The 23,983-nt window shown below is 38.2% G+C and overlaps 1 protein-coding gene across 13 annotated transcripts in view; it reads right to left on the bottom strand.

The window, feature by feature from the left end:
• Nucleotides 1–10,236: 10,236 nt before the first annotated feature.
• LOC122550847 (LIM and calponin homology domains-containing protein 1-like) overlaps nt 10,237–23,983 on the bottom strand; it is a 365,967-nt gene continuing 352,220 nt past the window's right edge. For 12 of the 13 annotated variants that reach the window (XM_043692191.2, XM_043692236.2, XM_043692217.2 and 9 more), the window contains 4 exons: nt 21,851–21,931; nt 21,482–21,590; nt 14,980–15,082; nt 10,237–13,870 (listed from right to left, as the gene is read on the bottom strand). In XM_043692191.2, coding sequence (XP_043548126.2) covers nt 13,845–13,870; nt 14,980–15,082; nt 21,482–21,590; nt 21,851–21,931 — 319 coding nt within the window. In that variant the 3' untranslated portion in view covers nt 10,237–13,844. Of the gene's footprint in view, nt 13,871–14,979; nt 15,083–21,481; nt 21,593–21,756; nt 21,932–23,983 lie in introns of those variants that run through there. The other variant, XM_087987661.1, reaches the window with a different exon arrangement.

Genomic DNA, 23,983 nt, shown 5'->3' with positions numbered 1-23,983 from the left:
TTGACAGTATAGAGGGCTGTTGAAGGCTGCAGCGTGACAATGATAGGATGCAGAGATGGGCTGAGAGGTGGCAGATGGAGTTCAACCTGGATAAATGCGAAGTGATGCATTTTGGAAGGTCAAACTTGAAAGTTGAGTACAGCATTAAAGAGAGGATTCTTGGCAGTGTGGAGGAACAGCAGGATCTTGCTGTGCAGGTACATAGATCCCTTAAAATGGCCACCCAAGTGGACAGGGTTGTTAAGAAAGCATATGGTGTTTTGGCTTTCATAAACAGGGGGATTGAGTTTAAGAGCCGTGAGATCTTGTTGCAACTCTATAAAACTTTGGTTAGACCACACTTGGAATACTGTGTCCAGTTCTGGTTGTCCTATTATAGGAAAGATGTGGATGCTTTGGAGAGGGTTCAGAGGAGGTTTACCAGGATGCTGCCTGGACTGGAGGGCTTATCTTATGAAGAGAGGTTGACTGAGCTCGGAATTTTTTCATTGGAAAAAAGAAGGAAGAGAGGGGACCTAATTGAGGTGTACAAGATAATGAGAGGCATAGATAGAGTTGATAACCAGAGACTTTTTCCCAGGGCAGAAATTGTTAACACGAGGGGTCATAGTTTTAAGCTGTTTGGCAGAAAGTATAGAGGGGATGTCAGAGGCGGGCTCTTTACGCAGAGAGTTGTGAGAGCATGGAATGCGTTGCAGTTGTGGAAGCGAGGTCATTGGGGATATTTAAGAGACTGCTGGACATGCATATGGTCACAGAAATTTGAGGGTTCATACATTAGGTTTATCTTACATGAGGATCAATGGTCGGCACAACATCGTGGGCTGAAGGGCCTGTTCTGTGCTATACTGTTCTATGTCTACGTTCTATGAAAAGAGAAGGTTCCATCAGCTTGTGTAAGCAAGTTCACATCATCAAAAGTTGACTCAGCAGCAACAAAGATAATATGTCATAGAATGACATAGGCAGAACACAGCCCTGCTTGACACTAGTGTGGATCTCGAAGGGTTTGGATGTTGTTCTGTCATGTCTGACCTTATCCATCATTTCAGGGAAAGGAGAGATCACATTGAGCAGCTTTGACAGGAAATCAATTTTCTCCCAGAGCTTATATGGGCCGGTATTGCTCGCATTTCAAGTACCTTGGTGAGATTGATAAAGGGAAGATATAGGGTCTCTTTCTTTCATAGCATTTTCCTTGTACCTGCTGCATGAAGAAGATCTTGTCAATTGAGGATCTTCCACATTGGAATTTGGGATACACATGTTCAACCAGCATCTATGGTCGGACAAGGGTAACACAGACATTTACCATGTTACACAACAGACAAGAGTCCTCAATAGTTGTTGTAATTGCTGTAGTCAGACTTGGTTTTGTGCATGATCACAAATAATGTATTCATAAAAACAGATGCATTGTTCCCTCCCTCCAGGGGAAGAAGAGTGTGCACAGATGCTACATGATAAACAGTTTCTTGTGCATGATACAGCATCAGCACCTGGAACAAGAGAAACAATTATTTTGCTAAGCTCCTTTGCTGTGGGTTAAATATCCAGCACTGCCACAGCAACCAGACTTTCTATAGAGTCCAGTGTTCTTTGTTTACAACACTCTCTGTAGAAGATATCTCAAAGTAGTGTTTCACCCACACCTCCAACTGTTTACTGTAGTCAGTTGTGACCTCCCTTGACTTGGCTTTCAGTTTGCTTTGTTCACTTTGCTAATGGATCTGTTGCCTTTTTGAATTCTTTATACATACTTCTAGCATTCCTTGTGTTGAAGGTATCTAAATATTTTGACAAACTTGCATTGAGTGCACCACCTCTCTTCGTGTAGTAGTAGACATAAGAAGCTTCATAATGTAAAAAAGGATGCTAGAATCTAAGGCCTTTTCAAGATACTTAAGCTTAGCACAAAGTCAGTGCAGTTACACCTTCTTTCAGAGCCTCTCCATCATCATGTGATCTGCTACATGTCTGTTCAAATATTAATCTACTTCACCTAGAATTTGGACTTTAAGTGGCACCTAGTGCATTCAGAGACTTCTTGCTCAAATCTCTCTTGTCATTAATGAGAGGTGACTGCTTGACTTCAATGGTACGTTCAATCAATGGTCTTCTACCTCACAGCAGTCAGAATCTTTCCACTGCTGTCTCCTACATGTTGAGAGTGCAATGTTGCAAATGGTGCCTCAAAGTTAGCTCTGTTTTGCTCCGTGTGGGAATACAGGAGAGTACCTGTTCAATCAAATCAAGAACCACTGTTTTTTGGCAGAATGACTGATGTTGATACAAGAAAAGGATTTGAAAGATGATTTTCAAGGTTTGAACATTAACCCTGGTGCACACCGCAGAGTGATTTCTATTGCAGTTTCCACTGTTGAGCTGCATGCATTGAGAATATGATTTAGAGAATTACAATCCATCTAATGATGATCAAACTGGTGCCAATGCCCTGATCTTGAATATATGAATAAAGAACAAGAGAAACAAAAATAGGCCACTTAGCTCTTTGAACCTATCCCACCATTCAATAAGATCAAGGGTGACCTGATTTTAACCTGAGCTCAATATTCCTGCATCTCCCTGATAATCTTTCATCTCCTTGGTCATCAAGTATCTATCAACCTTCTCCACAATTTTGAAAAATCGATTTTGCATCCACTGCCTTTTGAGGAAGGGTTTCAAAAAATTCACAACACTCTGAGGGAAGACAAGGTTTCCTCATCTCAGATTTAAATGGAAACTGCCTTATTTTTAAACTATGGCCTATAAGTCTAAATTGTCCCTCAAGAGGAAATATCCTTTCAATATCCACCCAATCATTGGCAGGAACTGATGTTAACCTATTGCATGGGATATAATGTTTAATGTCTGCGAAAGAGTTAGGAGTCCATCTTGCAGTCACAGTGATTTAATATGGTCAAGATAAGATGACACAAGGGATAAATTAGCTCAGCAAACCAAGTGCTGAAAATGAAAACCCTGAATTGGATTTTACTTTGCCCTGGACAAGATTTTGCAAGTTCATAGGTATACAGTTCTGAATGCTATTCCTCACAAGAACCCCACAATACCATGTTTCATAATTAGTAATACCCATATAATTAATAGAATGAGCTAAGTAAGCATTGTCAAAGAGAATTTGTAACTTGTTATGTGTTTGATTACAGCACCATCATTTTAATCACAAGCATTAATGTTCGTAGAATCTGCCATAAGTACACTCATAAATACAGGTAAATGAACTTTGTATATGTATTTTTACTACACAGTTATGTACCACCAGGCAGAGAGCTGGGAATTAAAGCATTCACATTGACCAAAAATAACATTCACACTTTTCATTTTACAATTACCAATCAATGCACGATAAGGTTAAAGCACACGTGTGTGTTGTATTGAGAGCACATTGCTTAAGGACAGTATTTATTACTCATTTATGATTTATTCATTCAAAATGCAATTAGTCACATTTGAATTCTCAATTAGTCTCATGTGGCTTATGGCTATCATATTGGATGACACAGGTTGAAGCAAGACCAAACAATATTTAAGGTTATAAATAACAGTTACATAATTTATCTGAGGTAAGATAAATGGGCATAGCCTGAGAAATGTAAAAGGAAAATGAAAGAATGGCTAGGATTTTATTGATTTGCAAGAGACAAGAAGGGAGGTGCATGGGCTAGAAAAATTATGGGGAGTTGGGTTGGAATTCACCTCGCTCTCCCACATTGTCCTCCAACAATTGAAGAATGAATCAGAAAAAAAATCACAAGTTGACCTTCTAATATTCATGACTTGGAGGTGCCGGTGTTAGACTGGAGTGCACAAAGTTAAAAATCACACAACACCGGGTTATAGTCCAACAGGTTTAATTGGAAGCACTGGCTTTCTAGAGCACTGCTCCTTCATCACCTGATGTGATTTTTAACTCCTAATATTCAGTTAAGGTAATAAGGAGGTACTTAAAAATTAGATGGAATCCTTCAGAAATCTATTGAAGAAATTTACAAAACCTAATACAGATATATAAATTGATTGACGTGATTAGGCCATGAAAAATGCCTTTATATTGATATTAATTTAAGGGCTGATTTGCCCATAATACAACATCCTTTTGGACTCTATTCATGAAAATTATTTCAGTTGAGAGACAAGATTAAACTCTTGATGGACAATTACATTACGGAACTGAATCACAGTGGCTGGAGTTCACTTAGCAAAATAATGTCAAAACAATAGGTTACAAAGATTATGCATTGATTTTTGCATTGGGAACAATGTTGAATTTCTATCTGATTCCAAGACTAGAAGAGCACATTGAAAGAATGGAAAACATGCATAATACATCACCAAAATTGATTTATCAAAAGGATATTGTCACATTTCAGTGACTAATGGACTCAAAGAAATATTAGCTTTTGAAACACCAGAATGAACTTTAGCAATGTAAATGCACACTATTTCAAATAAAATAATTCTACAACTTTCCAACGATTAATCAAAAATGCTCTTGAAGGATGGTGTGCCTGTGTTGTTGGTATTAATGACTCGGTTACATTCATCCAAACCTTTGGAGGACATTTTGAATATTTGGTTGAACTGTTTGGTTACAAAAAAGCCAAATGGATCTTAAATCTAGCTAAAAATGAATTTGCCAAAGCTAAAGTGACTGATTTTGGCCACACTGTGGGACACAAGTTAAAGTTGCACCTGGAAAAACACAAATGAGGATATTTCCATTCTGAAGTCACAATGCAAAATTTTTGTAATATATTGACATCAATGGATTGTTATAAGAGGTTTGTTATTTTTTAATGTATGCATTGAAGAAAGGCAACATAGTTGAAAGACAAAAGGATTTCTTTGTCAATTTGAAAACTATGCTGATAAATACATCAGTTCAAGCAGCACCAAAACTTGAAAAGACTTTCAAATTGCCTATTTATGCCAATGACAACAGTTGAGTGCAATTTCACTACAAGATGATGAAATGGAGATCAAATAACTACTCTGTTATTTTTCACAATGGATTGTCAGCAGCAATATTCAATGATGTTTAGAGACATTGAGTCTTGTGTTGGCTCTCTAGAGTTTAAAATGTACAAAACTAATAACTCTGAAGAACCTGTTATTTATATATAATACAATGGTTCTTGGAGAGATTTCATGACCAAAAACAAAAGACTATTTCCTTGGAGTTTAATGTTACAGCTATACTATTTAAGAATCCAGCTGATAGGGACAATATAATAGTGAACAGTTTGTCAAGAGAAAGTATGTGATCTTTGCACTTGTTGTTGCTGAATTCAAACTAGCATTTTAGCGGTTTGAAGACTTTCCCAGTATAGGTTAGTGCCTCATTGAACAATGAGAAGATGTCAGACAACACTGGACTTTGAGGAAGCTATAGCATTCCCTTAGACAGGCTTCTAGGATGAGCTGACACTAAGGATGGGTATAGCTTGGTTCCAAAACAGCAATACATTTACAAATATGCATTTACATTTGCAATAATGTATCAGCTGTATCACACACGTACCATGAAAATTGTTTCTTTTTGGTCCCCTTTGCATCACATGCACTGTGACTGGCTAGTCTCCTGACTTGACCTGGTTCCTGACTGGACTTTAAAAATAATACCAGGGCCAGGAAACATGGAATGTGGCATATACTTCTGCCTCAGGTGAGAGGGAGAATAGAATAAACGCCATGCCATAGAGGCATAATGTGTAGGCAATGAGACCATTTCACAGAATAAAATAATTGAATCCCTACAGTGTGGAAGCAAGATGCTCTGCCAATCAAGTCCACACCAAACTTCTGGAAAGCATCCCACACAGACCCACTCCAGTAACCCTGCATTTCCCATGGTTATCTCACATAGCCTGCATATCCCAGGATAGTGTGGGCAATTTAGCATGGCCAATCCATCTAATCTACACATGTTTGGACTATGGGAGGAAACCCCACACAGACATGGGGAGAATGTGCAAACTCCACACAGACAGTTGCCCAAGGTTGGAATCGAACCTGGGCACCTGGTGCTGTGAGGCAGCAGTGCTAACCACTGAGCCACCAGGCCACACCTGTGGAGAATCGTCCAAAAAAGACTCACAGAGATTCATGGGCAGAAACCCTGTATGAAACTCACCAAGAACGATACTTCACCGATTTCTAGTAACATTCAGCCCAATGTTTAGACAGTCGGTTCTGTGATAACATGGTAGTTCCATTCTCATGCAATCCCGCATTATAAGAAAATCGTGTAATAGCAGCACCATTTAAACTAATGCAGTCAGAATCATGTTATAACCAATACGCGCTTTAAAGGTTCGTCCTTTAGACACAGTGTCCCCAGTCGGTCAATCATGGAATTCACATTAACGAAACACATGTTATAGCAGAGTGACCTGTACTGTTGGATTTATGGTAGGCAGAGCTAACACATGAAGACAATTAGTTTAGGTTTTGACATCAGAACAGAAGATTTAATCTCTTAGTTCAGACAAAGCCAGATTCAGTTCAGAAAGTAGAAGTGTTTTGTCTATTTGGAGAATCAAGTTAGTTCAGGAATGTCAGTCTCTTCAGTGTGAGAAGCCTGTGGAGCTTCCACACAGGGGCATTTGGATAGAAATCTTCAAGTTATTAGAACTGAGAAATTATAAAGTTTCATGTCTACAGATACAGAATGGAATAAAGCAAATGTTTCCATTGTTCAAGTGGAAAGAAACTAGGACAGCCAGTTAAGTAAAGGTTAAAAAGAATTGGATAGGAATCATGTTTCCCTGGGATTGAGTCTCTGTGACAGATCATAGAATCCCAACAGTGTGGAAACAGACCATTTGGCCCAACAAGTCCACACCAACCCTCCGAAGAGTAACCCACCCAGACCTATTACCCCAACCAACACATCCCTGAAAACTATCATCAATTCACCTAACATGCCCATCTTTGGACTGTGGGAGGAAACCCACACAGACACAGGTAGAATGTGCAAACTCTGCACAGTCACCTGAGATTGGAATTGAATCCAGGTTCCTGGCAACTGTGAGGCAGCAGTGCTAGCCACTGAGCCAAAGTGCTGATGGTGTTGGCAAATAGGTTGAAACTTTATTTTGATGTTTATGTTAAGATATTTATGTTCCTTATGTATATACATGCACCTAGTTTTGTTAGGTTATTTTCTATTTTATGTAATAAACTAATGTTCCATTTGTAAAGAACATCTGCAGTCTCATATGAATGATTCAGTGACTAACCATCATGTCAGCTAATTGCAAAAATCAAATATATGATCTACCACAGCAGGTTTCATTCTGGGATCTGCCCATACTCCTAAGGCTATGTCCTTCTGATTATCTTTTAATAATGTAGAATCTATTATTATAACCTGTAAATAAGTTGCATAGATACTATAAACTACAGTTTATTTATTCTAAAAATCTCCAAGATTAGAAGGTGGCTAGCCTTAAACATTCTAAACATTTAGAAGTTACAGATAGCAGCAGACACAAATGACGATCAATGTTGGATCTGATGATTAAAACTTCACAGTACCAATTCCAAGGAAACAGATACTGTTGATTGTTGATGACACTGAATTCTCCATAAACTCTTGTGCTGACAACACAAAATATTTGCAAAGTATTTCAAAAAAAGACACAGAAAGCCTTTTACACCTGCTTAGAGACATGGACGAACCGATGAAATTGATAATCCCCAAGGCAGAACAATAGGTTGCATTGTGAAGTGTTGGTCTGTAGGTGAAGGCCTGTGTTCAAGTTCTGCTGGGGAACCCACAGACATTGGAGTTTGCCTGAATTCAAACTAAAAACTCCTGCAGCATGGGTAAAAGCTCAATAATACAGAATTTAAAGGATGAATTGCAACTGGTGTTAACGTTGTTGCATGTGGGTACCATGCAACACAGTTGGAAGAATCTCAGTATCAACGAATGCTTACGGCACAGAAAGAGGCCCATTGTGCCTGCACCTGTTCCACTGCCTTTTCCCTATATCCCTGTACAACACTTCGATCTAAATAATCATCCAAAGCATTCTTGAATGCTTCAATTCAATCAGATTCAGAAATTCAGCTCGACATTTCAGCAATATCCTTTGAAAGACTTTGGGAGGAATTTTAAAGCCAATAAATCAGGCCAAAGAAATTCTAGATTGCTAATCCCAATTTTGAATTCCATCATGAAAGCAAGGACATTGACAAACTGGTTTCCCACAGTTGTGTTGTATTCAAGGTACACTCATTTAATAATGTATTTATCCTTCGTGATTCTCTCTCTGGTGTGTTTGTGACTATGCCTGTGCTATGAAGTCCCCCCAAACTACCCACCCAACCTCGCCCCTGCTATATCTAAGAGTGTGAGTTGAACCCACCTTCTGATTTTATCTTATAATAATGTTATTGTGAGTCAGAGTCTGCAAACAGAAGAAATGGGAAAGTATACCTCTATCGTTTAAGGAAGGGAAAAATTAAATAACAATCTGCTTATGGAATGACCGTGAGGATAGAGAATGAGATTCATTTTAAAATTCTATATCGGCACTCTATATAGGTACAGAGACATTGCTGGCTGAGGAAGAACAAAGTTTCATTTCCTTCTATCACCCTGATAGTGACAAGAGGTGATATTGAAGTTGTTAACTAATCCTAGCAATCAGGTAACAAAATGTAATTTTCTGAAATAATCGCATTTGTATTATAATGATAGATTACCAACTATGGCTAGCAAAATCCAATCCTGTAATCTGGAGGATTAAAGCCATCATTTTACAATAGCATGGATAATCCAAATTTTCCACTCCTATGGGCAGGTGCCACAATGTCACTTTGGAGTGACATAGCCCAGTAACACACTAATTCTCTATCCGTGTGTGGTTCTCCACCTAGTGGTAGCATTGGCTTCAAATGCAGCTTAATTTTGAATGTGCATAGAAATGTATAATGGATAGTTGACAGGAAGCCTGTGCAGACTAAGGCTTCAAACATTCTAGAAAAATGTACATTAAAATAGCTCAATCATTGGAAAATAAAACAATGTTACAACATTATTTTTAAAGATTTTATTTATAAATGACATACATTTACTATAAAAGCTGTTGTATTATTTGAACACAATTTATTTTTCTTTCAAGAGGCAGATCACTATATATGCAGCGCAATAGTTGAATGTAGCATATATGAGACAACTTCAATTATTTATTAGCCCCAGCTACAATTATTCACCTAAAAATCACCAGTCCAAGTCCATATTTGGTTAAGCAAAATTTGGAGAAGGGCTGTTAACTACATGCAGTCAGATCCAACAACTCTCTACACAGATAATTGTAGATGCTGGCAGAGCTACATTGCTTGCTACTTAAGGACACTGTGACCAATCATGCAAATGTGAATTGACATCTTGCTAACAAAATGAGAAGAGTAAGCACAAGAATGGGTACTAAATAGAGTTTTATTGATTTAGAACCAAATATGGACTTCCTCAAAATCAGTAGGTGTCAACCATACATATCGTGGAATCTTGTAAAACAAAATGTAATTTTCCAATTAAAACATAAGCTGATTATTTTGTTATTGAGGCTATGTTTTCGTATTATTGGTGCTACGCATTTTGGTGATCCAAAGTGTTCATATCTCTGTTATGGTTCACTTCTGTAAATAGCTATATTAACATTTTAGTTAAGAATTTGCTGTTGTTGTTCATAGATGAACACAATACATTTTATGGTGTCCCTCTTTTTTATCTTGAATGAGTTAACAACTTCTTTAAGATAGTAATGGTGGTATGTGATAATTCTCTTGGGGAGTATGAGTTGCTGTAGCAATATGCATTTTTATATGCATATTTTACTCTGAAGCTACAAATAGTGATGGCAGAGTTTCCTTTCCATTGCATAGTTGACCAAGAATCTCTCCTGCTTTTACAGCCTGCTATTGACAAGCTGGAAATATTTACAAATAGATACTCAATTTAACAATATTACGAACACACCTTTCTCGGCCATCAAGTCTGATGTGGGACTTGAATCCAAAACAAGTATGGGACACTATCCACTGAGACACAAAACCTCCTTGAAATAATAGATGAATATCATATAAATCTGTTAATTATTCATTTTTAATATTGCTGACTGTATCATCCAGCCCATATTCTAAGTACTATTACTCACTGGTTTTGAACATCAATGTTTAACGCTGTATCAAATATAAATGTGTACTGAAATAGTTTACTGCACAGATAAAAAGTTACAATATTACCACCTAAACGCTTAATGTCTATTGCCTTGTTCAAGTTGTTACCACTTTAACTTTTTCTTAAGATGAAGAGAATTGCAAATGGGGCTACTGGAACAAGGACATTATGTGCTGCTATATATGCATCACTACTTTCTCTGTACTTCTTTAATTACTGAGGAGAAAAAACATACAAGAATATGTAAAAAGTCCTCTTTAAAAATCTGTTGAGTGCTAAACCATATATTTTACACAATAGAGAGACTGCAAGATAAACATCAGTTTTTTCTGAAACCATGCAGAAGAGTAGGTAACTTCAGTTTAATATGAACTGGTCACATGAGATAAATCAATTAGGCCTCAGCTTCATGTCTTACTCATTTCCTTTGCAATATCACATGTATCCAGCTCACTTGGGAGTTGATAAAGATGTTTCTTGAGTTGAATACCAATTATTTCACATTCACTGCAGATGCTCAACACTTTGACAGTCTGTGTGCAACAGCCTGCATTTTCTAAGGCACAGTTTTAATGTGAAAGAAATAAAATATTCTTCCAATAGCCTAATCCAACAATGGTTACAAATAAAAATACAGCAAACATGTATCACATAGTACTTCATCATAAGGACTTGACTAGCATGCAAAACATAGCTTTATCTATTTCAATAAATAAATGTCAAATATGTAACTTTAAGAAACAATTATAGCTGAGCCAGACAAGAAGGGGTTTATTTATTTGTATATTAAATGATTATGGACTATACTTTAACATTTATCCTACTGAATGGAAATCGAGAGCTTCAGTGAGCATGGGGCTGACATTGTGTTGCTGTTGTTTAAAGTAAGGACAATGTATTTGGATAATTAGGTGCTTTCCATTCTCCTCAGAATCACTTTGCAGGCATCTGCCTGAAATATAAGTGGATTGCTAAGCAAGGGATCATGGCATGTCTCAGGCTAGTTGTAATTATTTGGCTAGCTCATTTGACTACAAAATGAGAACAGTGACATTTTAAAGGTCTGTGGTAATCTCTAATGATACTTTTTACAAAAAAGCAAAAATTACAAGCCTGCAGCCTTCAGCAACTTTGCAAAATGTTCCATCAGACAGATTTACAGATAACTTAAACTGCTGAATGCAATCTATTTGTTTTCCTGCTTGGAAAAATTTGGCTTTATAAAATGTTTCATAGTTTCAGTGCTTCATAATAGGCAGAATGTTTTATAATGAAGGTGTAATAATCACCAAAACATTTGTTACTATATTGTTACTATTTTGTAATCTTATAGTGCTCTAATACTTCAATTACTCTCCGTGTAAAGAGATGCTTGCATTTTAGAGGGATCACTAGACTCAGTTTGAGGCAAAAATATGAAACTTCAAACTTGCTGCTCATCCGTTTCTGGTCAGATTCAGAATGTAAAATGGTAGCACAAGCCATATTAACAGTTCAAATGGTAAGGGTAAGCATTTGAAAACATGAGGGAAATCACATTATAGTTACTTGAATTTCGTTATTTTAATTCTTGGTGCATCTTGATTCAGAGGAAATATGCCAGATTATGCTGGGATGGCACGGTGGCACAATGGTTAGTACTGCTGCCTCACAGCGCCAGAGACTCGGGTTCAATTCCCCCCTCGGGTAACTGTCTATGTGGAGTTTGCACATTCTCCCCGTGTCTGCGTGGGTTTCCTCCGGGTGCTCCGGTTTCCTCCCACAGTCCAAAAATGTGCAGGTCAGGTGAATTGGCCATGCTAAATTGCCCGTAGTGTTAGGTGCATTAGTCAGGGGTGAATGTAGGGGAATGGGTCTGGGTGGGTTGCTCTTCGGAGGGTCAGTGTGGACTTGTTGGGCCAAAGGGCCTGTTTCCACACTGTAGGGAATCTAATCTAATTACAAGAGAAAAAAATCCACAAACACGAAGCCAACAAGAAATTTAGGGGCTGGATCAATGCTACCAAAAAAACTCATCAAAGTGTGGAACAATGAATTCTTTTTGTGATCCTGAACATGAATTGCAGCCTTTTGGCAGTGTACTAATTAGTCATTAACTTGAAGGTCATATCCACCTGGATGCTCCTTTATAGAAACTTAGCTTAACTGGCTAAAAATAGATGAGAGGAAGCCTGTGATGAACATTCACAAAAATCTGATGTAATGTTAGAACCATTGGCAGTCCTCATGTGAAAGCAGTCCTTCCTAATACAGCAAATTGGAGTCATAAACCGTGGACTGGCATGCACATTTCCCTAAAAGACAAGTATCTCAGTTTTCCTTTTTCAAAAAGAAATGGTTCAGTAATAAACTGTGTAGCTGTATGCTGTCAAAATCTAGGATCAAAAACCTTGGTTATTGCCTCATTATTCACTTTTCTTTAACCGATGCCAAACACTGTCACACTTTGCAATCTAAAATATCAAAATTAATGTAAATCTATCCATTTTGAATTATCTCGACACCTCCTCAATGTTACACAGATGGCTTAAGTTACTTGCAGGAAAAGGAAGAAGATAGCTATTATCCACCACGTAGGACAAATATAGGGCAGAATCTTGTGGAGGCAATGGAGTATCTCAGCTACTGGTTGGAGTGCTGATGAGATATCCATGTTGCATCATTTTGGGAGGGCCCGCTGCAGCTGAACACTAACATCCTTCTCCTCAGGGATGGGTGACCCACCTGCTGACAACTACCGCCCAATCAGAGGTTGGCAACTCTTCTGCACTCAGAGGTGGCACCATGGGATCTCATGCTACTGTCCATTTGATCTATCCACTAGAGGCCTTGGATTGAGGAGGAACCTGGGCACCGATGAGTGATGGAGCGAGAGAGGGATCATGGTAAGAGTGAGTCAGCAGCAAAGGCAGTGTTATGGAGTCAGCAAGACCCCTTACTGCTGATACCAGATCTCACAATCAGGCACTGAGTGCCTTTTAATGAGGAATCCATATATCACTCTTTTACCTCTCCTCTGCCAGAGTCTGAAAGCAAATACGTGGTTTGCTGGTTGTGCTCACAGCTTGGCGAGTCCCCTCCACTCCTTTGCCGACACTAGTTTTATGCCAGCTTTATGCATTAGGACCTGAAGTGGGCATTAAATGGCTTTAATCAGGATGAAAGCAGGTTCTCATCGTTCCATCAATTCAGTGTTCCCTGCCACAAGATTCAGTCCCTAATTATTATTTATTTACTCGAATAATCATTGCACCTTTAAATTCTTTTTCAAATAATTGGAAGAGGCAACAAAATAAATTATATATCACACAATATTAATTAAATAGGTGTCCAGTTAAAAGCTTTTATTTGCCATGAAATTTAGTACGCTACTTTTGTAACTCTGAGCACAAAAGAATGGTGGTTTCACTAAATTTGAAAAGATCCAAGGCGTAGACTGCCAAAATAACAATGCAGATAGAAGCTACTTTGGAAAATAATATCTCTTCTAATGAGAAAGCCAGTGAATGACAGTTTCTACCCATGATTGTCCATAAAGCAATCGTCGCAATGATCAGCGTTGAGCATGGGCCATCCGTGTTTTTCCTGACATCCAGTTGCTGTTGCTGATTGACATGTGGCACGGTCATAAAGTAGTGGGTTGTCCAGCAGCTAAAAAAAGTTATCAATTTCAAAGGACAATAATCAGTTGAAGTGCATCTCTGTCGATGTATACGTATAGACATTGCAATGCTGCAAATACATATAGCAGACAAATACTGTCATGAAATCACTCAGCGATTTAAGTTCAACTAACATTATTGAGTGCATCAATTTCAAACATTGATAGGACTACCATTTTGGAATTGGGATTGCTTGGCACCCCAGTTTTGCATTGGGCATGGTTATATTACTATTCCCTTTCATTATGAAGCATTTAATTTTTACTGGCATTGTTCTTATCATTTTTAAAAGCAACTTTGGAAACCATTAAGAATTCTTTAAATAGATAACTAAGAATAGGGAACGTGATTCGGAGATGCCGGCGTTGGACTGGGGTGTACAAAGTTATAAATCACACAACACCAGGTTATAGTCCAACAGGTTTAATTGGAAGCACACTAGCTTTCAGAGTGACGCTCCTTCATCTGACAATCGCCTGATGAAGGAGCGTCGCTCCGAAAGCTAGTGTGTTTCCAATTAAACCTGTTAGACTATAACCTGGTGTTGTGTGATTTTTAAGAATAGGGAAGGTATTTCTACTCTGAATTTCTGCTGCATACCTCAAATGCTACTGTCAAACTACAGACTTGAAACCTATAATTTCCCTTTCATGAAAGTTGAAGATTGCGAAAACCTAAGCGGATGTTATTTCTTTGACCAGCAGTAAGTCAAAGAGAATGTTTGCTCTTAGGTTAGAGGTTTAAAATCATACATTTAAAAATCTAAGTAATGAATTTGCAAATTATACAACGTTCTAAAGTAAATCTGCTAAAGAAAAATAAGGTTTAAATAGCTCCTGAATTAATGAGATTACATTTTAAAATGACCTGCTTACAGAAAATAGCTTACAGAAAATAGGTAGGTGGGAATGAAGAGTTGAGATTACAATTACAATTGGATCAAGCCATGATCTTATTAAAGGATGGAGCAGGCTTTCGAGGCCAGATGGCCTTCACTTGCTCCTAAGCCAAATGTTCATACGTATATTTAGATAAGAACTTTGAAAACTTTAACATAGGAATATTTTACATGAAATACAGTGCTCAAATGTAACTCACTTCTGGACCTGATGTAACAATCATTACAATTAAGAAGCCCATTACGAATCCGGACATCTGTCCCAGTGGTTGCATCTCCAAGTTGACCTTTACAGATACCACACTGTAATATCAAACAACAAGTAGTTAAGCCATTTCAATTCTTAAAAAAAATCAATTTATTTAGATTTGCTATGAAATAAGAAATGAACAGGAATTGATCATTAAAGTACATGTGGTTTCATGTGCTTCTGGACTCATCCCTTCTATAAGCTCACATGCACTGATCATTATTCTGTTGTATTATTTTTAAGAGTTGAAGAAATTTGTCTCACATCTTTGCCAAGGAAAACATTTTGGTGATGCATCAGAGGATGCCACTGGTAATTAAGCACACCTTTCAAATGGCACGAGGAGAATATTATTTGCATGAATAAATGGGCAAATAATATAAACAACACAGAAAAACAAGGTACCTTGTTATATTACTGTGCAACTTAAAGAATTATAGATGAGTTTCCATAATACAATGGGCCAGACTTTGCTACAGCAGGACATCCAACATTGTCTGCCTTCACTTGCTCCTAAGCCGAATGTTCATACGTATATTTAGATAAGAACTTTGAAAACTTTAACATAGAAATATGTTACATGAAATACAGTGCTCAAATGTAACTCACTTCTGGACCTGATGTAACAATCATTATAATGGGTTTCAAAATAAATATCTGGGGTCAGAACAAACAACTGTGTATCTACTTCACTAATCAGATTTCAGAACTGAGAAACAAATAGATGGGAAGAGACTGTAAATTGGAGTTGGTTTAATGTCGAAATAGGTATAGCAAGAGAAATAAAACAGAACAAGAAAAATCTAGATTAGATGGGAGATATAACAAACAGAAAGGATAAAGTCATTTTTTTAAATGTGCTTCTTAAAATCTCCAACAATTAATACTTACACTAGTTAGTTTTCCGTGCAAGAGAGCTCAAATAATGATTATTACAACTTAATTAAAAAGGTCCTTGTTAATTGAAATGATCTTTAATCTTCTGTGGTCAATTTTGTTTATATCTGCTGCTACACCTTTCAATGAATTCCATTCATGAGGCAGAATGTAAGAAGCATTTTTCATGAAGCTGATAGTTGAGTAGTGCAACTTGGACAATGTTTGGATATTTGTGTCTCTCCTTGCAATTAGTTTTTTGCTAAAAATTGTTCTATCAGTGGAGCGTAAATAATGTCTACTGCTGTTCACCTCACCATTAGTTTTACAGTAAATGATGACCCTTCAACAGAATGTTTGACAAAACTTTGTAAGTTGTTTTTAATAATTTCAGAAATGGAGAAATTAACTTTAAAGATATTGGTCCAAGTACTTGCAGTCATTACAAAAAATGACCAAGCTATCATGCTTGTCCATCTTATTGGTGATGTAACATGAAAGCTTCATTTTACCAGAAGCCTGAATGGTCTCACTATCAAATCTAGTTCACTATAAATTTTTAACACTGTTTTTATTACAGATTCCTGGAATGGACTGAGATTTTCAATTTGCAGAGTCCAAAAACATAATTTGAAGCTGCTGGTGCCATCACAAAAGCAAGAGTATCAAATTGGTCTGGGATAATGGCACATTTTATTTTGGTTTGAGTATAACCACTACAACAACTGATGAGCACCTTTAACTGAGAACATTGACAATCTTCTGATTTGGTACTTTATCTGCCTCTGACAATGTCATATTCTGTCACTTGCCCAAAAAGAAAATTATCCTGTCAGTAACATTTAAAGCCATCTCCTTAAATATTACCATACAGATTTAACTCTTGCTGTGCCATTTTGATGTTAGTAGAGTGCCAGGATGCAATAATTCATCCATTGGTGGGCAAATTCATGACAACAATCAACCTACGCTGAAGTGGATTTTTATAGCTCTAATCCTCAAATGAAATAAAATAAATAAAACAGATTTTTGTCACTGGTCACAGTTTATTTGAGGCTCGTTTTAAATTCAAACTTCCAGCCAAGTACATTTCTAGCAACACACTCGTGTGATGGAATTTATGATAAGGTGACTAAATAGTATTGGGTCATACAGATATTGTGATTTGGCTAGGGATAGTTAATACATTGAGTAACTCTGAACAAGCACCAATTAATTGACAGAACTACCCAGTAGATTTCCCATTTTTATAGAAAAATGAACTCTACTTCTTAAAATTAATTCCACAGGATGTAGGCATCTCTGGCTAGGCCAACATTTACTGCCCATTTCAAATAAAGAAGGTGCTAGAGAGTTTTGTCCTTAAGTTGCTGGCATCTATATGGAACACTCAGTGTTTTTAAGGAGGGAGCTCCAGGATTTTGACCCAGTGATGGTGAGGAAACAGTGATGTAGGAAAGTGTGTGATTTGGAGGGGAGCTTGATGATGGTGCTATTTCCACATACTTGCTGCCCTTGTCCTTCTGACGTCAGAAGTCGCAGGTTTGAATAGTGCTATTGAAGTATCTTTGGTCAATTAATACAGTACGTCTTCTAAGATGGTACATACTGCTGCCACTGTATGTCAGTGGTGGAGCTAGTGAATGTTGAAGGGGTGGATGTGGTGCCAGACAAGTGGCTGCTTTGAAGCAAAACCAGAAATTGCTGGAAAAGCTCAGCAGGTGTGGCAGCATCTGTGGAGAGATCCTTCCTCAGAACTAAGTGGCTGTTTTGTCCTGGATGGTTGTAGTTGCACTTATCCAGGCAAGTAGCCTATCAAGCCACTTGGCTGTATCATAATGCTAGAGTGATTGAACAACCTGATACTGGAAATGACCTTCTTACTAACATTTCTGATTTTGTGTCAACATTGAGAGAGATTTTCCACAGACAAGGTAAGCAAAAGCCTGATAGAGTCATAATATTGAATAATACCTTACAGCCCATGTTTCAGACCATCCTGTATAATGATAGAACTGGCCGACCAAAGGCAGAGGCAGTAGTATATACAGTGGAAAGGTATGCCAAGAGTCCTCAAAATTGACTCTAGACCCCATTTTAGCAGATAAATGAGCCAGCATAGTTAAAGCTTAAGGCAACACTTACTAAAAACTGAGATTTGAAGCAATTTCTTGTGAATACTGCAAGTCACTACGCCAGAGAGTTGTGGAGGGTAGAACATAAGGAGAATTTAAAGAGAAAATGGATAGATTTTTGAAATATCAGGAAGTTAATGGATGAACTGGCATGATTGAGGAGTTGAGACCTGGGGCAGATCAGCCATGATCCTGTTGAATGGGGAAGCAGGCCTGAGGGGCGAAAGGCCTACTACATCTTCGCCGATTCCTTATGTTCTTACATAACACAGTACAAAGCAAACTGGGTGACTGCTTGAAGAAACACCTCAGCTCTGTTCATAAAGATGACCCTGACATTCCACTTGCTTGCTATTTCAATAAACCACCTTCATCTCATGCTAAATTTCTGTCTTACAGAGTTAAAACAAACCTCGATGCAAGCTGCAGGAACAACTGCTTAGGCACTTTACAGCATTTACAACATGGCTTCGTGAAAGGGAAATAATATGACAAATTCATTAGCATTTTTTCAGGAAGTTTCAACCAGAGTAGATAGAGAGGAACCAGTATGTGTGTTGTATTTTGATTTCCAGAAGGTGTTTAACAAGGTTTCTCACAAAATTTTAAGTCATAAGTTAAGAGCCCCCTGTGTTGGAAGTAGTATATTGGTATGGATAGAGAACTGGTTCATGGGCAGGAGACAGTGAGTGGAGATAAAAGGTTCTTTTTCAGGTTGGTGACCTGTGAGCAGTAAGGTTTCACAGGGATCAATGCGAAGACTCCACTGTTTTTAATATATCTCAATGACATGGAGGAAGAGAGTGAATGTAATGTAGTCAAATTTGCAGACAACATAAAAATAGGTGAAAAGGTAAGTTGTGAGAAGTGTACAGTTTACTGTTTACAGAGAGGAGCTGATAGGTTAATTAAGTGGGCAAAAAGTTGGCAAATGGAGTATAATATAGATAAGTGTGAAGTTGTTCATTTTGGAAGGGGGAAGCTAAAGAACAGTATTATTAAATGCAGGAAAAAAAACCTGCAGAAAACCGAAACACAAAGAGATATGAGGGAGCTTACGCACAAAACTCAGAAAACTAGCACACAGCTGCAGCAGGTAATCAGGAAGGCAAATGGAATGTTAGTCTTTATTTCAAGGGGATTGGAGTATAAGAGTAAGGAAGCCTTACTAGAACTGTCCACGTGCTGGTGAGACCACAACTGGAGTACTTTGAGCAGTTTTGGTGCTTTTATATAAAAGAAAAGTTTTTATTTCATTGGAGGCAGTTCAGAGAAGGGCACCAGAATGACTCCTGGTATGGATTGATTGAGCAAGGGCTTAGCAGTTGTGATTCTACTCACTGGAGTTTAGAAGAATGAGAGGTGATCTCATTGAAACATACAGGAATCTTACAGGGCTTGCCAGGGTAATTGTTGAGGGGATGTTTCCCCTCATGGGTGAGTCTGGCACCAGAGGGCATGGGCTCAGAATTAAAGGGTGGCAATTTAAGGCAGAGAGAAGAAAGAATTTCTTCTCTCAGAGGATTATGAGTCCTTGGAACTCCTTGCCACTGACAGCTGTGCGGGCCAAGTCTTTGTATATAGTCAAGGCTGAGAAAAAAGGATTTATGACCATTAGGGGAATCAAAGGTTACAGGGAAATGGAGAAAAGCAGATGTGAGGAGTATCAGATTAGTCATGATCCTATCGAATAATGGAGCAGGCTTGAGGGGCTGAATGGCCTTCTCCTGTTCCTATTTCTTATGATCTCATGGAATACTGAATTCCACAAGAGCTTGACCTCTGTCCTCCATTTTGATTACAACCCTCCATCCTTTGTCCATGTGTTATCTGTGTCTGGTGAGCTTTACTCTTAGGTGAATGGACTCCTTCTCTCCTCTTCACATCCATCTCTCCTTTATCACCATTACAAATGTACTTGTCTTTATTCTGGGCACCCATACCATCTAGTCCAGTAATATTACCTCCCTCTCTGTCACCAATATTTAAAAAACACAATTTTCCAGTCCCTTTCAGTTTTGCAGAAGACTTATATGGGGCTGAAAACATTAACTGCTTCTCCCTCTATAGATGCTGCTAGACCTACTGTGTTTCTCCAACATTTTCTGTTTGCATTTGAAATTCAAGTAGCTTTGGTTCAGAGTTTGAGCTGGAGGCTGAATTACAGACAGTGGGAAATTTATCTAGGTTCTTTATAGCAGGAGACCTTCACACTGGTTGGGACAAGATCTTCTGATTTGATCAGTGCTCAGGGACAGGAGAGTGTGACTGTGAGTGAGACTGTGAGTGCATACACACACGCACATGCACACACGCGTTTGTGGGATGAATTTGTACTTGCAGAGTTACATTGTATTTTGTTCAGGAACTGCATGAATCCATGTAAGGCTCTGTTAACAATTTTTTTTTATTAGAATCAGTTTAAACATTATGGCACAGACAACAGCACATAGGGGACTAACACCTTCAACAAATTATCTGGTCTGACACCAATTTAGATTGGCTGATTAGATTGCCTACAGTGTGGAAACAGGCTCTTCATCCCAACCAGTCCACACTGAACCTCCAAGAGTAACCCACCCAGACCCATTCCCCTCTGACTAATGCACCTAACACTATGGGCAATTTAGCATGGCCAATTCACCTGACCTGCAGGTCTTTGGACTGTGGGAGGAAACCAGAGCACACCCACGCAGACATGGGGAGAATGTGCAAACTTCACACTGACAGTCGCCCAAGGCTGGAATTGAACCTGGGACCCTGGAGCTGTGAGGCAACAGTGCTAACCACTGAGCTACCGTGCCGCCCTGTTAGTTGTTTAATTGTTAAAGTTAACCTGAGAATGTAACTTTTTTAAAAAGTTTTGTGATTTACATATGAAAGAAGTGAAACTAACGAGGTCATTCTAAGGGATGAGAGACTTAACAAACAATCAAGGTATTTTTCAATGTATAATTTCAGTTACATCACACTGTAAACTTTTGCTATAAATTCTGTCTTACAATTGTATACTCCACAACCACTTGATAAAGGAGCAGCACTCTGAAAGCTAGTGCTTCTAATTAAACCTGTTGGACTATGAAACCAAAAGAGAAAATGCTGGAAAATCTCAGCAGGTCTGGCAGCATCTGTAAGGAGAGAAAAGGGCTGACGTTTCGAGTCTAACTGACCCTTGTCAAAGCTGTTGGACTATAATCTCGTGTTGTGTGATTTTAACTTTGTACACCCCAGTCATCTCCAGATCATGACTGCCAAAGAGTTGGTTTTAATATGTGAAAGAATAAACAGACTGTGACAGGAAGACAGAACATATCTCAGAGTCAGCTACCAGCTAAGTCTAGAAGCAAGAAAAATACTAAAATCAAAAAAACTAAAGACTCTGTATAAGACAATCCAATTAGTTGGAGAGTTTCTTGAAAAAGGTCAGGCAGATAGACTCACCGTGAAACACTGAATATGGAAATATAGACTGAGTGTTTCGATGATCATGGCTGCACCTTTTCCAAGAGGAAGCCCACAAGTTGAGCACAACTTCTTCCCACTGACTGACCTACAAAACAAGACAGAGAAGCAATGTTCAAATTTGTTTCTTCAATGAATTAAACACGGTAAATATCTTTGTTGGTTTTATTGCTGACCCTTTACGAGTTATACAGCTGCACCTCAATATTCTGAATCAGATTAATAGCAGTAACAGCAATCTTTTATGCTTATCTGTATATCTTGAGCTGGAGTGTTAGGCTGTAGTGATATACTACAACTTAGTAGAGGTTAGTTGGTTGTGCCACAGCTCCATTCTGTGATGCCCACCTACTGGGTGCCTGTAGCTGAAGAGATGAGTGTGGGAGTGGCGGAGATTGACCCGATTGTAAGTTTTCATGAGATCCAGACCTAGGAGAAGATAAAGATTTTATAATCTTGACAATAGCATTTTCTTCATGTACTTCCACTTATAGGAGATCAAATTTTTAATGTGGTCAATTATTGGAGACAATAGTAACAAACATTCTTCAGCAATCTGTATATAAATGGATATTATCTTTCTCATTTGTCTGATAGTGCTTGGAGGCTTTGTGTACTTCTTGCACCTCTGATATAATGGCAGTCTTGAGAGATTGGTCAAAAAGTAACACCTAACCTTGACCTTTCTTCGAACAGTTAATGTTACCTTCCACTGTGAGAAGGTGGAGCATTGTAGGTTTATGCTGAGTTGGTCAAATGCAACAAAGTTACAAAAAGAAATGTGTAGCGTACAAAGACAACTTCAAAGAAAATGGTACTTAATGAGCACCAAGGAATGGTTTGATGAGAACTGCCATACAGCATAGTTTGTCAACCTGAGCATTTATGGTATTCTCTGGGCACCAATCCCACAATAAAAAAGACATCAAAAAGTGAGACGCAGGCCCCCTTTTATAAGACTGCTGTTCACAATTAAATCAAACTAGAGAGTAAGAGAGTATTGCTAATGCTCCTCTATTATTGAGAAGCCCCTGTCAATCTCATATGCTTTTCAAAGTTCTAGTGAACACATTACTTGCAAAGCTATAAGGGGTCAAATTATTTCTCAGCAAACTCCGCCAAAATTCTGTATTCAACACAAACCTCCAGACCATGAACAGATGCACTGTCTCAAAGACATTCACAGACTGTCAAACAACTAAATAAATGCTTATTTGAACTTAACAATTATATTTCCAAATACAATATTGTGAGAATCTTTCAAGCCTTCAGTTACCATTCAGTGGAAAGGGACAGCATTATTGAATGCTCAGTTGTGTAGTATATACTGAATCGGTATGAATAGTGAAGTTTACTATCCAGCATAGAGCGCTTCATGAGTCGAGAATGAAACTGGTATATGATGAGTTGAGCATACATTGGCCTAGGTTTTGCGGTAGTAATGAAGGCAAAACAGTTAGAAGAAAAGTAGTCTAATACATATATCGTACCTTTCACAACCACAGGATATCTCTAAGTGCTTTACAGCCAATGAAACACTTCTGAAGAGTCATCATTGTTACGACACAGGCAAAGCTGCAGCTTATTTGTGCTCAGCAAATTTCCACCATTAACAAGATTACAAGAACCAGATTGGGAGACAGAGATCTTTTATGCTGAGCTTAGAAAGAAGATAGCACCTTGGTTAAATACTTCAACCAAAAAGTTGCACATTTCACAGAGCAGCACACCCTTAGTACTGCACTGAACAAGTCTGCTTTTCTCTTTATGCTGAAATCTTAGAGTGGAACCTTGTGATTTAAAAGTGATTGTTCTACAAATAGCGCCACAGTGACACAGATCCTTTGAAATTGATAATGACCTCTCAAATATGCATATGTGCAGTTAAATGTTGAAACCAGCATTTACTGTTAGTGTTTCTATATTTCTTCATAGATGTAGATGTTCTTACGCACTACAATCACACAGATATCATTGAACGAAAGAACTTTCATACTATTACTCTCAAGATTAAAAAACCTTTACAAACGTTACATCTTGTTGAATGAAGTGTAACTGATTTTTTAAATGATATACTATGATGGAGGACAGGAAAAAGTTGTGGCTGTAATAGATGCTCCTTTTTTGAGGTATTTTAGGTGTTGGAGCTAATTTCCTCGAATTCCAGGAACAGCAATTACTGCTTGATACGCTGTCGCATTGGTTTGGAACACTGCGGTAAAAAAGATCAAAACAGCAGCACTTTTAAAAGGAGGAAGACAGCCCAAGGCACCGACTACATGGTCAGAGAAAGAAACCTGCACAGCTGTCTGACAGAGCAGTGAATCTGCACAGTTACTGCCTTTGCTGTTGGAGTTCAAGTATCTCTGGACATCAGAGTCCATCCGGGTAAATTAACAAATAGGAAACTTCACATCTGACCTTGGAGGAACCTGTGTGGGAGAGCTCACAGCACAGGAGCTGATAAGTGCATAGTTTTTA

This window comes from Chiloscyllium plagiosum, unplaced genomic scaffold (genome assembly GCF_037043375.1).
Source record: "Chiloscyllium plagiosum isolate Xiang-an unplaced genomic scaffold, Cpla_swu_hap1 HiC_scaffold_1, whole genome shotgun sequence".
NCBI lineage: Eukaryota > Metazoa > Chordata > Chondrichthyes > Orectolobiformes > Hemiscylliidae > Chiloscyllium > Chiloscyllium plagiosum.
Note: the sequence above shows the minus strand (reverse complement) of the source record. Positions and strands in the feature narration are given on the sequence as shown.